Source organism: Mesoplodon densirostris, chromosome 1 (genome assembly GCF_025265405.1).
Source record: "Mesoplodon densirostris isolate mMesDen1 chromosome 1, mMesDen1 primary haplotype, whole genome shotgun sequence".
NCBI classification, from domain to species: domain Eukaryota; kingdom Metazoa; phylum Chordata; class Mammalia; order Artiodactyla; family Ziphiidae; genus Mesoplodon; species Mesoplodon densirostris.
In genome coordinates this window covers 31,641,392-31,655,679 of record NC_082661.1, presented here as the reverse complement: position 1 = coordinate 31,655,679, position 14,288 = coordinate 31,641,392, and the positions used below count along the sequence as shown (strand labels likewise).

General features: G+C 42.5%; 1 protein-coding gene across 2 annotated transcripts in view; it reads left to right on the top strand.

Annotated features, from left to right (window-relative positions):
• PI4K2A (phosphatidylinositol 4-kinase type 2 alpha) overlaps positions 1–14,288 on the top strand; it is a 28,614-nt gene that overhangs the window by 7,151 nt on the left and 7,175 nt on the right. For both annotated transcript variants that reach the window (XM_060101311.1, XM_060101321.1), the window contains exons 2-7: positions 1,068–1,268; positions 6,044–6,175; positions 6,542–6,695; positions 11,374–11,435; positions 13,117–13,216; positions 13,968–14,101. In XM_060101311.1, the coding sequence (XP_059957294.1) occupies positions 1,068–1,268; positions 6,044–6,175; positions 6,542–6,695; positions 11,374–11,435; positions 13,117–13,216; positions 13,968–14,101 (783 nt within the window). The remainder of the gene's footprint in view (positions 1–1,067; positions 1,269–6,043; positions 6,176–6,541; positions 6,696–11,373; positions 11,436–13,116; positions 13,217–13,967; positions 14,102–14,288) is intronic.

Below are 14,288 nucleotides of genomic sequence, written 5' to 3'. Positions count from 1 at the left end.
GGAGAGTCATATGATATAAAGATGAATCACTTGAATAGCGTATTTACTTTACTTTTCTTCCTTTGAAAGTACCAGCTTGGGGACTGGAAGGAATGACATAAATATAAAACAACCTCAGAGGGCTGACTGGCTTGGGGAAGAAACCTTCAGGAGGGAAGGCCTTAGTTTCTAGATTGCAGCAGCTTCCCATATGTCCAAGGATCTTTGAGGATTAAGTTACTGTCTGCTAGAGAAGATGGATCTTAATCTTTGTGGCCTCTCATGTCCTGATCTCTTGCCTATCAGAATTACTTAAAAGAACCCCATTCTAACCAGATAGCAGATCCTTTTTCCTGCTGTGATTTTTCTCTTCCTTTGCTTTCTTAGTTTGTCATCCCTAAACTTTTTTAAGTTTTTTTTTTTTTTTTTTTTTGCGGTACGCGGGCGTCTCACTGTTGTGGCCTCTCCTGCTGCGGAGCACAGGCCCCGGACGCGCAGGCCCAGCGGCCACGGCTCACGGGTCCAGCCGCTCCGCGACACGTGGCATCCTCCCAGACTGGGGCACGAACCCGTGTCCCCTGCATCGGCAGGCTGACTCTCAACCACTGCGCCACCAGGGAAGCCCCTTTTTTAAGGTTTGTTAACACGCGGAGGGGGTGGGTGTGGCATAGTAAGGCCGATAGAGGAAACTACCACTGATGAAAGAACTTTCTTAACCTCATTCTATAAGACCTTACTAACTTCCTTTCAGTTGATACTTTTTTGAGTCTTTCCGTAATTGATGCAGAGCAATAGCATGTATGAGTGTACCTTAGAAGTTGGGGTTTGATGGTGTTAAAATCTGTTGAACCGTATATACCAGACTTGGCATCTTCTCTGGCCACAGCCCTTTCTGGCAGGGGGTCTCTCAGCTGCTCATATGAGCTGGTATCTTCCCCTTACAAGCTGGGGGAGAAGCCAGTGTCTAACTGTATGTAGGGATTGTCTGCCTACGCCCTCTCATTTCTTTCTAGATTACTGCTGACCTGGTCTGTGAGCTACTTTAATCAACTTGCCTTTAACATCCTCTTTTTCTTTTGTCTCTGTAGAAAATCATTGCTGTTTTCAAACCCAAGAATGAAGAGCCATATGGGCATCTTAATCCTAAGTGGACCAAGTGGCTACAAAAGCTGTGCTGTCCCTGCTGCTTTGGCCGTGACTGCCTTGTCCTCAACCAGGGCTATCTCTCAGAGGCAGGGGCCAGCCTGGTGGACCAAAAACTGGAACTCAACATTGTACCCCGTACAAAGGTTTGTCTCCAGGAAGCCTTACTGCCTGGCCAGGCCAGAGTTTTCCTGGACCTAAGCCCTGCTACGTGTTAGTGGGACCGCTAGATCCAGTGAGGGCTATTTGTGCCCTGAGTCTAGGGTTCTCAGCCCCTTTTTTTGGTGGGGGTGGTAGGTTTAAGCTCATGGTTTGATCATGTGATGAAAGCTATCCTGAGAAGGATACACATAAATTTTCTGCACACAGTTTAAGGAAGTTCACTGACCTGATGCACATGTATGGGCTCCCTGGGTCTTTGGATCCCAGGTAACCCCAAGCTGGTTAGAAACCTAGCTACTTTTGTAGCTTACTCTGTTAGATTTCTGAGCTTTTTCAGGATTTAGATACAGTCTAGAATGGACTAGCTGATGTCAGCTAAGCACTAATGCAAGGTCTGCCAAGGAGGACTCTAGGATTGGCTGAGGGTTAGAGTAAAGGTCTGGCCTGAACACCTACAGGGAACTGACATGGAATTCTCCTCACCCATCTTTATGCTATGGAATTCTGGTACTTGTCTGAACATAACAAAATCGGGTTCCCAGATCCAGGCAATTCCACACTTAGAATGGATTTGTACATACCTTGTATGTGTTATAGACTTAGCTGAGGTTCTGTTGGAAGGTCTGGACCATACCCACCCCCGCCCCCTCGCCCCTTGCAAAAACATGCTTTAATATAGAATTTATTGCATACAATTTCAGGAAGGTTACTGACACTAGGTTAAGAACCCCTGTACTACAGGGTGTCTCATGAAACCTTCCAATGGTTCTGAGGGGAAGAAATCTGCTGGTCAGCATATGAACATCTAAGGGCATGTCGTCACTCACTTAGTATGTGGCTCCCCGAGATTTAGTAACAATTTAAGGTGGAACTTTGATCTGATGCTTTAAGGATGCAGGGGCATCTTTGTACCTCTGGGTCTTAATCCTCTTTGAAAATCTGATAAAAGCTATAAATCTTGTTCCCACAAAAAATACATATATTTTCAATTATTGCATATAATTTCAGGAGGATGGTTCATAGACAAGTTGAAGTCCACCCTTTGACCCATAGGATCTAGATTTAAAACCCCTGCTTAAGGTTTTCTTTGCCGGTTTAGATAGCAGGCTGTGGGCAAAGAGCCTGACAGCAGACAGGAGCTTCCCTTCAAATCTGTTTTTTCTGTTTTCCCAGGGTATGTTAGAAGAAAATGTGATTGTTGTGGATGTTTAACTGTGTCTGCTCCTTTGCCACCAAACTTCAAATAAGCCAACTAATTTGTTAAGGTTGTGGAAGTCAGGGACCACTTCTTGAAATTTCCTTCTCTCATTCTCAGCACCTAGCAAAGTACTGTACTTATAGTAAGCATTCCTTAAGTACCAGCGGAATCAGTGGATAGATACCAAACCATGAAAAAACAGTAACAGAGATCCCCCAACCTCAGGCCAATGGAGAGAATGTTTGATTGTAGTTCCGGGTTTGTAGCTCCCATCTGACACCTAAGTCACTGCCTGGCCTTGTGCAGCTCTTTCCTTCCCTTTATACTTAATTCTCTCTGTGTGCGTATAGTTAAATGGCACATTGAACATCTTGTATGATAATTAAAACTCCTAAGATCCCCTGCCTAACCTGAAATCCTCCTACTAGGCCGCTCCTAGACTCTAGAAATGCTTCTAAGTACTCCTTGCTCATCACTGTAATTTCCTTTCTTTGCTAGGTAAATAGCAGACCACCCATGCCTTGTGCCTGTCTGCTTTGCCTGTGCTTCTCGAGTGCAGTGCCTAAGAATCAGAGGGCTTGAGTCCAACTTCTGGTGCTGCAGCTCTTTACTGGGTGACCCTTGGGCAAGTCACCCCCACATCCCTTACCCATTCAGTCTCCTCACTATAAAAATAGGGGCATAAAGAGGTCCTAATTTAGAGAGTGGCTGTGAAGCTTGCACAAGTTAATCCATGTTGAACATGTAGCCCAGCAGCTGGCACAGTGTAAACACTCCATACATCTTCGCCTGTGGTATTTTTATGACTATTCTAATCATTAATGTCACACAATCCCTTTCTTCCCTATCTCTGGGCTTCCTCTTTCCCTGTTAGAGAACCTTAATGAGGCCTGAGGATCCTTTACATCAAAAAATCAACAACAAAAACACTTGTCTTCCATGAGACTGAGATGAGACAGAACTTTGCAAGCTTAACATACATTTGTGGGACTTCCCTGGTGGTGTGCAGTGGTTAAGAATCTGCCTGCCGGGCTTCTCTGGTGGCACAGTGGTTGAGAGTCCGCCTGCCGATGCAGGGGACACGGGTTCGTGCCCCCGTCCGGGAGGATCCCATGTGCCGCAGAGCGGCTGGGCCCGTGGGCCGTGGTCGCTGGGCCTGCGCGTCCGGAGCCTGTGCTCTGCAGCGGGAGAGGCCACAACAGTGAGAGGCCCGCATACCGCAAAAAAAAAAAAAATCTGCCTGCCAATGCAGGGGACACAGGTTCGAGCCCTGGTCCGGGAAGATCCCACGTGCCACGGAGCAGCTAAGCCCATGCGCCACAACTACTGAGCCTGCGCTCTAGAGCCCGCAAGCTACAACTACTGAGCCTGCACACCACAACTACTGAAGCCTGCGCTCCTAGAGCCCGTGCTCTGCAGCAAGAGAAGCCGCAACAAGAGAAGCCACTGCACTGAGAAGCCCATGCACCACAATGAAGAGTAGCCCCCGCTCAACGCAACTAGGAAAGTCCACGCACAGCAACGAAGAACCAACGCAGCCAAAAATAAAGAAATAAGTAAATAATGCTAAAACAAAACAAACAAGCCAAAAAAACCCACATATATTTGCAAGCTTTACATTACAGCTGTTGGACAATAGTAAGAGGAAATCTCTCCCCTCCCTCCCTCCCCACCCTTGTGACAGGATTCTATCCAGTTGATCAGAGCATCTGTCACTATGGAAACGAGGCTCACGTTGAGATGGAGCTTCAAACAGTAAGGCTGTAATTCTCACTCGATCACTATCTCTGCTCTCTGTTCCTGCAAGGTTTCAGGTGGTGATAGTTTCATTAGTCATAGGGAAAGAGTGGTTTGTTACAAAAATTGATCGAAAATAAATCTGATGGGGGGAAAGGGTGGTTTATGGCTTGAGAGCCAGTGTTTTCACCATGGAAACTGGCAAGGTAGTCTTAGGAAAGCCTTTTTTCCCCTTTATTCCTGTGCTTGTGTTTCCAGATTTGTAAGGCAGAAAGTGCTAACCTACAGTACTTTGCACATCCGTTTTAGGTACTCTGTTAAAACTGGATGGATGGATGGATGGATGGGAGGAAGGGAATTATTTTATGCTGTCTCTGAGATTTCGGGGGCAAAATAATTAGTTATTTGTAATGAATTTTGCAAGGCTTAGGAAAAGAAAGAATTTTCTTATAAATTTGATTTTAGGTATTTATATGGTAAAACTCACTTATAGCTATCTCTGAAAGAAGCTCGTAACTCATTCATTCATTCACTTAATAAATGAGCATGTGCCAGGCACTGTGTTAGGTACTAGGGATGCTAATGTAAATAAGATGTTCTCATCCACCCCACATTTCTTTAGTCTTAAGAAACAAGTTAGATATAGAAATGGATAATCACGAGACAATATTATAAGTGTGATAATGGACACACATATGGATTATGGATTACAGTGATATCACTGCAGTTTGACAATCAAGTGTAATATTGGTGGCCTATTAAAAAATTTTTTTTGAATAGGTAATGCATGCATCTAGTGCAAAAATTAGAAGGCACAGTAGAGTAAACAAAGAAGAGTAATTCAGCCTCTCTCCCACCCCTGTCTTCCAGCCACTTGGTTTCCTTCCTCAGAGGCAGCTGTTATTACTAGTATCTTGTGTGATATTCTAGATACAGTCTACGTAAATATATAGCAACTCACTAAAAATTAAAACCAATTTTAATATTTGTTTAATTTTTGAATGTAAATAATTGTACATAGTACAGAATTCAACAGGAAATAAAAAGGGTATAGAGTAAATAGCAATTTAAAAAAAATTTTTTTTAATTTCTTTTTTTTTGTGGTACGCGGGCCTCTCACTGTTGTGGCCTCTCCTGTTGCGGAGCACAGGCTCCAGATGCGCTGGCTCAGCAGCCATGGCTCACGGGCCCAGCTGCTCCGCAGCATGCGGGATCTTCCCGGACCGGGACACGTGTCCCTTGCATCGGCAGGCAGACTCTCAACCACTGCGCCACCAGGGAAGCCCACAATTTGTTTTTATTTGGAGAGAAGATAGGCACTGGGCCATCTTCTCCTAACCCAGGAGGTAGCTGTAGTGGTCAGGGTAATTCATGCTAGCTGCTGTAACAACCCCTGAATTGCAGTGGTTTAACACAGTAGGAGTTTATTTCTTGCTCACATCAAGACCCATGCCAGTTAGGCAGCTCTCCTAGATCCCATGTCACTCCAGGTAGCGGCAAGAGATCTAGGATCTTTCCATGATGTGGTTTTGCCATCTCAGGGCCCTTCATTTCCAGCTGCACAGATTGGGGAACGTGAGCTAAAGATCATGGGAGATTTTAGGGGCCAGGCCTGGAAGTAATGGGCATATATCACTTTGTCAACATTCTCTTGGCCTGAACTAGTCATATACTCTATCCTGGCAGCTAGAAAGGCTGAGAAATGCATTCCTTCTATGTGCGGAAGAGGAACAGTATTGGTGAGCATCTAGCTATTCTCTGCCATAGTGGTATAGTTCCTTAAATTTGACTCTAACCTAGGTGTCTCTTCTATTTCCACTGTAGGTAGTATACCTGGCCAGTGAGACCTTCAACTATAGTGCCATTGACCGAGTGAAGTCCAGGGGCAAGCGGCTTGCGCTGGAAAAAGTGCCAAAAGTTGGGCAGCGGTTTAACCGCATCGGGCTACCGCCAAAGGTATGTACTGCGCCTAGGTGGCTTACCAAAGGTGATGATTTATAGTGGCATAATCATCCAAGTGATGAAGCAAGGTGTCTACAGACTTACCTATGGACACTTGAATAGCCTGCCCAGAGGTTTCTGTCTTGCTCATTTCTGTTAAGGGCCTAAGGTTTGAGGAATAATTCTCCAGAGAGACCCTAACTTTCTCACTTTACTCCTCTGGACCATTTAGTTGGGCTTCTTGAATTTGGATGAGCAATTACTGTCACAACCCTTTCCTGACATAAACTCCACAGGGCCTTAGTGGGTACCTGGCTTACTCCTGGGATCTTTGCACTTGGGCTGTAGGGAAATACCTTTATTCTTCCTTTTTGGTTGCAGGTTGGTTCATTCCAGCTCTTTGTTGAAGGGTACAAAGATGCAGACTACTGGCTACGTCGTTTTGAAGCAGAACCTCTCCCTGAGAACACTAACCGGCAACTACTGCTGCAGTTTGAGCGGTTGGTGGTGCTGGATTACATCATCCGCAACACTGGTGAGCAGCTGTGGGTGGTCCTGTGCCCTGTGCCAGACTGATGAGGCACGGGGGAGACCTGGAGGCTTGCAGAGCTTAGTATCAGAGTACCCTATCAGGATGAGTTTAGTCTAAGACATAAGGGTTATGCACATTTGGAGAGGGTCTTGAAAATACTTTTCCTAGACAAGCCTTGTTCAGGCACATCATGTGTAGTTATCAGGAGTGGTGAGTATTTGTTTTATCTTTGCCTCTTTCCCGGTCCCAGACAGAAGACCCTTTGGCTCTTCCAAAGCAACGTGAAGAGTCCTCTTATCCTTGATCTCTAGTCATTCATGGTAGCCCGGCCTATCACAGGACAGTTTTGTCTTTAAATACCTCATCTAAGTGGACTTATACAGCATTTTCATTCTCTGACTGGCTTATTCACTTAGCATAATGTCCTCAAAGTTCATTCATATTGCAGGCTGTGTCAGAATTTCTTTCCTTTTTAAGGCTGAATAGTAGTCCATTGTGTGTATATACCACATTTCACTCATCCATTAATCTGTCTACAGAAAGTTGCTTCGTGGTTGCTTCCACGTTTTAGCTATTGTGAATAATTCTGCTATGAACGTGGGTGTACAGATATCTTTGAAACCCTGCTTTCTGCTCTTTTGAGTGTATACCCAGAAGTGGAATTGCTGTATCATATGGTATTTCTATGCTGAGAATTTTTTTAGGAACCGCCGTACTGTTTTCCATAGCAGGTGCACCATTCTACATTCCCATCAGCAGTGCACAAGAGTTCCAATTTGTCCACATCTTCACCATCACTTGTTATTTTCTGTTTTTTTGATAGTAGCCATCCTAATAGGTATGAGGTGGTATCTCATTGTAGTTTTGATTTGCATTTCTCTAATGATTAGTGATCTTGAACATCTTTTCATGTGCTTTTTGGCCATTTGCATTTCTTTTTTGGAGAAATGTCTGTTCAAGTCCTTTGCCCATCTTTGAATCGGGTTGTTTTATTTTTGTTGAGTTGTAGGAGTTCTTTATATATTCTGGATATTAATCCCTTATCAGATACATGACTTGCAACTATTTCCTCCCATTCTGTGGGTTGCCTTTTTATTCTGTTGATAGTGTCTTTTGATGCAACTAATTTAAAATTTTTCATGAAGTATTTTTTTTCCTTTTTTTAATCTATGCCTTTTGTGTCATATCTAAGAAATCACTGCCAAATTCAATGTCATGAGGCTTTGCCCTATTTTTTCTTCTATGAATTTTATAGTTTTAGGTCTTAGATTTAGGTCATGGATCCATTTTGAGTTAATTTTTGTATATGGTGTTAGGTAAGGATCCAACTTCATTCTTGTGTATATAGATATCCAGTTTTCCCAGCACCATTTGTTGAAAACATGGTCTTTTCCCTATTGAATGGTCTTCCTATCCTTGTCAAAAATTGTTTGATCATAAATGCAAAGGTTTATTTCTATAGTCTCTATTCTAGTCCATTGGTCTGTCTTTATGCCAGTACCACACTGTTTTGATTACTATAGCTTTGTAGTAAGTTTTGTAGTAAGTTTGAAAGTTTTGGAGGAAATGTGAGTCCTCCAACTTTGTTCCTTTTCTGGATTGTTTTGGCTATTTGGGGTCCCTTGAGATTCAATATGAATTTTAGGCTGAGTTTTTCTATTTCTGCAAAAAAGATCATTGGGATTTTTATAGAATTGCATTAAATTTCTAGGTTGCTTCACTTCAAGTAGTGTTGATATCTTAACAATATTAAGTCTTCCATTCTATGAACATGGGGTGTCTTTCCATTTATTTATGTCTTCTTTAATTTCTTTCAGCAATGTTTTGTAGTGTTCATTATGCAAGTCTTTCACCTCCTTGGTAAACTAATTTCTAAGTATTTTATTCTTTTTCATGCTATTGTAAATGGATTTCTTTCTTTCTTTCTTTCTTTTTTAAAATAATTATTTATTTATTTGGCTGCGCTGGGTCTTAGTTGTGGCACATGGGATCTTTGTTGCTCTTAGTTGTGGCACATGGGATCTTTGTTGCAGCATGCGGGATCTTTTAGTTGCAGTGTATGGGATCTAGTTCCCTGACCAGAGATCGAACCTGGGCCTCCTGCATTTGGGAGCACAGAGTCTTTTTTTTCTGTTTTTGTTTTTGGCTGCATTGGGTCGTCATTGCTACACACAGGCTTTCTCTAGTTGCGGCGAGTGGGGGCTATTCTTCATTGCGGTATGTGGCCTTTTCATTGCAGTGGCTTCTTTTGCTGCGGAGCACAGGCTCTAGGCGTGCGGGCTTCAGTAGTTGCGGTGTGTGGGCTTGGTAGTTGTGGCTTGCGGGCTCTAGAGCACAGGCTCAGTAGTTGTGGCGCATGGGCTTAGCTGCTCTGCGGCATGTGGGATCTTCCCGGACCAGGGCTTGAACCTGTGTCCCCTGCATTGGCAGGCGGATTCTTAACCACTGCGCTACCAGGGAAGTCCCTGGATTTGTTTCTTAATTTCCTTTTTTGGATTGTTCATTGTTATTGAATAGAAATGCAACTGATTTTTGCGGTCGACTTGGTATCCTGATACTTTTGCTGAGTTTATTTATTGGTTCTAACAGTTTTTTGTGGAATCTTTAGGGTTTTCTACATATAAGATCATATCATCTACAAACAGAGGTAATTTTTCCTTTTTATTTCCAATTTGGATGCCTTTTATTTCTTTTTCTTGCATAATGCTCTGGTCTTTCAGTACTAGGTTGAATAGAAATGGTAAAAGTGGGCATTTTTGCTTTGTTCAGGATCTTAGAAGAAGAGCTTTTGGTCTTTTCACCACTGAGTATGATGTTTGCTGTGGGTGTTTCATGTATGACTTTTATTATTTTGAGGTGCTAGTCTGCTGGTGATTAATTTCCCATTTTTGTCTGTCTGAAAATATATTTATTTCAGCATCATTTTTGAGGAATATTTTTGCTGGATATAGAATTTGGGGTTGGCAATTATTTTCTTTTAGCAGTATTTAAAAAACATTCCGGGGGCCTCCCTGGTGGCGCAGTGGTTGGGAGTCCGCCTGCCGATGCAGGGGATACGGGTTCGTGCCCCGGTCTGGGGGGATCCCATATGCCGCAGAGCGGCTGGGCCCGTGAGCCATGGCCGCTGAGCCTGCGCGTCCGGAGCCTGCGCGTCCGGAGCCTGTGCTCCGCGACGGGGGAGGCCACAACAGTGAGAGGCCCGCATACCGCAAAAAAAAAAAAAAAAAAAAAAAAAAAAAAAAAACATTCCGTTATCTTCTTGCTCCCATGGTTTCTGTGGAGAAGTAAGTCGTCCATATTACTGTTGCCTTTTTGAATGTAATCTGTCTTTTTCTCTAGATTTTTTTGAGATTTACTCTGTGTTTGGTTTTCAACAATTTTACTGTGATATACCTAGGTATATTTTCCTTTGTATATACAGGCTTCCTTGAATCTATAGTTTGATATGTTTTGTCACTTTTGGAAAATTCTCAGCTATTGTCTCTTTAAATATTACTTCTGCCCATTTTTCTCTCTGTTCCTTCTGGGACTCCAAATTATATGTTGTTAGATACACATTCATGTATATATCTTTTTTTCCTGGGTGCTTTATTCTGGTTCATTTCTTGTGGTCTGTCTTTCAAATCACCACTTTCTTTAGCACAATCTGCTATTAAACTTACCTATTGAGTTCTTAATTTTGTTAACTGTATTTTTCATTTTTTGAATTTTTATTTGATTCTTTTTATAGATTCCTGTTTTCTGCTGATGTTCATAATCTTGCCTTTTATATTCTTAAACATATTAAGGATTTTACCTTGAACATTTCAGAGTCTATATGTTCATTATTTGGGGCCCTTGTAGATTTGGTTTTAATTTTCTTTTGTTTTTCTTGTTTTTATTTGTGTCATGTTGTCTCTTTGTATACCTCGTTATTTTTAATTGTCAGATATCGTATATCAGAAATTATAGAAACATTTGGAGGCATAAGATGTTGGTATAAATCCTGTCTGGAAGGAGATGTTTGCTTTTGGCAAGCAGCTAGGGTCATCAGCAACCCAGGATCACTTTAACTTCAGATATTGCAGGGAAATTCTGCTTACTTCCAGGGTTGTAGCCTTTCAGGTTTCAACCAAAAGCATGGATGATTTACCAGGGTTCCCCCACCTTATCCGTCACCAGGCTACAACTTTGTCTCCCTAGGTCCCCAGTGCTATTAGAACACTGTTCTACCTCACAGCCACCTCTTCCCAAATCAGCAGGTGCTGTAAGAGAAAAGAAGTCACGAATGCTGGACTCCCCTCTCTGGATTACCTTTTTCTCCCAGATCATGACACTTTAACTCTTAAGGGTCTTATAAAATCTCCAGTGCCTTCAAGAGATTTAAAAATATTTTATCCAGGGACTTCCCTGGCGGTCCAGTGGTTAAGACTCCACACTTCCACTGCAGGGGGAGTGGGTTCAATCCCTGGTCAGGAAACTAAGATCCCATGCGCCGTGGCAAATTAAATGAATGAATGAATGAATGAATGAATGAATGAATAAATAAATAAATAAGAAAGACTAAAAATATTTTATCTGTTTTTTGTAGTTGTTCTTAGTAGGATGATTGGTCCCCAGGTGCCCAGAGTATCTAGTTCATCATTGCTGAAAGTGAAAATCACCCCAGTTTTTTCTACTAACTTCATATTTCTGTTCACAGATCGAGGCAATGACAACTGGCTGATTAAATATGACTGTCCAATGGATAGTGCTAGCTCTCGGGTAAGTGGTTGATCTATACCTTGAAGGAGAGGATAAGGTGTAGTATATGCATAATATGAAAGCATGTAGTGGGGTGATATTTAGGTCACATAAGTTCAGAGGAATCAGGATAGCACATGTCTTTAAAATTGATAGGTTAATATTTGGAAGAGCTTTTCTCAATTTGTTTTTTAAGGAATATCCTGCTAATGATAGGGATAGAATGAAGAAAAGTACAAATAAGTTTGGAACGTATTACATACTTTGTGCCTTTTTTGGAGATTCACATTGCATAGTAGCACAGTAAAGGTCTGAGAAATAGTGCATTAGTGCACCTGTGTGGTTTTGTTTGGCTCAGTGATTTCTAAACCTTTTGACCATGGAATAGTTTTCTCACAAGAATACAATTCCGCAGAACATCAGTTTAGAAAAAGCTGCTTCCTGCAACTTTCTTTACCCTCTCATTGCTTTTATACTCCACCACACTTCCCCATCCCTGTTCAATCTGCACATTTAAAAAAATTAGCAGGAAGGCTACCTGGAGGAGAGTGAGGTTGGCTTTTATTCTTTACAGTGTTTTTTTTTCCTTCCAGCTTTATTGAGATATGATTGACATATAATATTGTGCAAGTTTAAGATGTACAATGTGATGATTTGATGTATATATTGCAAAATGTTTACCACAATAAGGTTAGTTAACACATCCTCATAGTGTTTTTACCTCCTTTTGTAATAGTGGTTCTCAAATTCTGTACATCAGAATCGCCTGAAGAGCTTACTAAAAATAGTACAGATTCAGGGGACTTCCCTGGCGGTCCAGTGGTTAGGACTCTGTGCTTCCAGTGCAGGGGGTGCGGGTTCACTCCCTGGTTGGGGAACTAAGATACTACACACTGTGCAGAGTGGCCACAAAAAAAAGTACAGATTTTACTGGGTTGGCCAAAAAGTTCACTCGGGTTTTTCCGTAAGATAAGTACAAGCCTTTCCTCCATTAGGTCTGGGGTAAAACTGAGGATTTCACACCTTAAATAAGGTATCCCAGAGGATTCTGATGCAGGTATCCTGGACCCACATGCCCTGTTCCTGTGGTGGCACTAGTTAACCTGAACATGGAGCCAAGTAGACAGTCATGGAATGTCTGACATGGGCTGCTGTCACAGGCAGTCTGCTCCACTCTCTCTGCATTCAGCTCTCGTCCTTTTCCCTTTAATGTATCACTGAAGCAGGGGAACAGACTCCCTTATGCAAGAGCAGCCAGCTGTTATCTTCCATGGTTCCATTATCTTACTGGAAAATGTGGTCACCACCACTGAAGTGGCATCTGAGTCAAGGTCCACACGAAAGGACCTTGGCTGACTGATAACTGACTTTTTTTTTATACTCGCAGGATTCTCACTGCCTTTCCCTAGGAGAAATGGCTTATAGTTATCTTTTGTTATTGTCATTTCCCATGTTACCAAGGACTGTGGCAACTCTTGGGGAAGGGCACCTTTTCTAAGATAAGAAAGGGACTCCGGGAACCTTGAATTAGCCAAGTCAAAGTGCCATGAATGTATTAACTCAGGTAACAATATGGAAACCAGTTCAGAGGTTGAGTAAGGACTGATGCCTGAGGAGGTTGAGATGGGAGGCTTTGCTACTACTTTAAAGGGCCTGGGGCAGGTGGGACTCTATAAATATTTAGTCTTCCCTTGCTCTTCAGGACACAGACTGGGTGGTGGTGAAGGAGCCTGTTATCAAGGTGGCTGCCATAGACAATGGGCTGGCTTTCCCCCTGAAACATCCTGACTCCTGGAGGGCGTGTAAGTCTCAAGACGGCTATGGTCTGGCTCTTCTCTTGCTCAGTCTCAGTTTTCTTATGTGTGCAATGAAGATAGTAATTCCTCTATCACAGGATTGTTCTAAGAATTAATGAAATAATGCAGCTCATGCACTTGAGCACAATGGCTGGCACATGGCAACTACTCCATAATGTAAGCTATTATTATAATTTTTACCTTACATTATTCCCATTTGAAGCACAGAGTTGAGTTTTTGCATCTCTGCTTTACATTTTTCTTATTCTGAGGACTGTCTTATCATAATTTATTCTATTTGTGTTTCTAAATACAAGCTGCTGTCAGTGTTCTGTCTTCCATGTTGACATTCTAGAAGCCAGCCCCTGCCCCCATTATAACTGAGAAACCTTTAGAAAGGGAAAAATACAAGTAGAGGGTCACTAGTCCCTTTGCAGTACTTGTCTGTCTTTTCAGAAGGAGCATCTCAATGTTTTGGTGGCAAGTAATTGCTTCTAGATAGGCTGACATCTTGGAAAGTCATATAATGTCTGGGAAAGAGCACAGGCTCAGGGATTAGGCAGACCTGGGTTTGAAGCCCAGTTTCTCCACTTACTGTGTAACCTTTAGGGTTAACAGCCCCTATAACTTTTATTTTCTGTTGTGTTTCAAATAAGAGTGGTATCCTACTTTTGCCAGTGCTCTGATAGGTGGAGGACATAGATGGGCAGGGATTTTTTTCAACACCAGCTTTGCTTTTGACTTTTCCTCTTTTCAGATCCTTTTTACTGGGCCTGGTTGCCCCAGGCAAAAGTCCCATTCTCTCAGGAGATCAAAGATCTGATTCTTCCGAAGATATCAGACCCTAACTTCGTCAAGGACTTGGAGGAGGACCTATATGAACTCTTCAAGGTTAGCCCTGGGAACCTCAGCCTTATAACCATATAGAAGAAGGAATTCCAGTGGTTTTTCTAATTGGTCCTGATACAAGCCAACAGAGAATGGAAACACCCTTCTGGCTTGTGTTAGCCAATGGAGAGCAAGATTCCCCCTGTGGACAGCAAGACCTGGTTTGAGTTGGTTTGAAAAAAAAATTGGC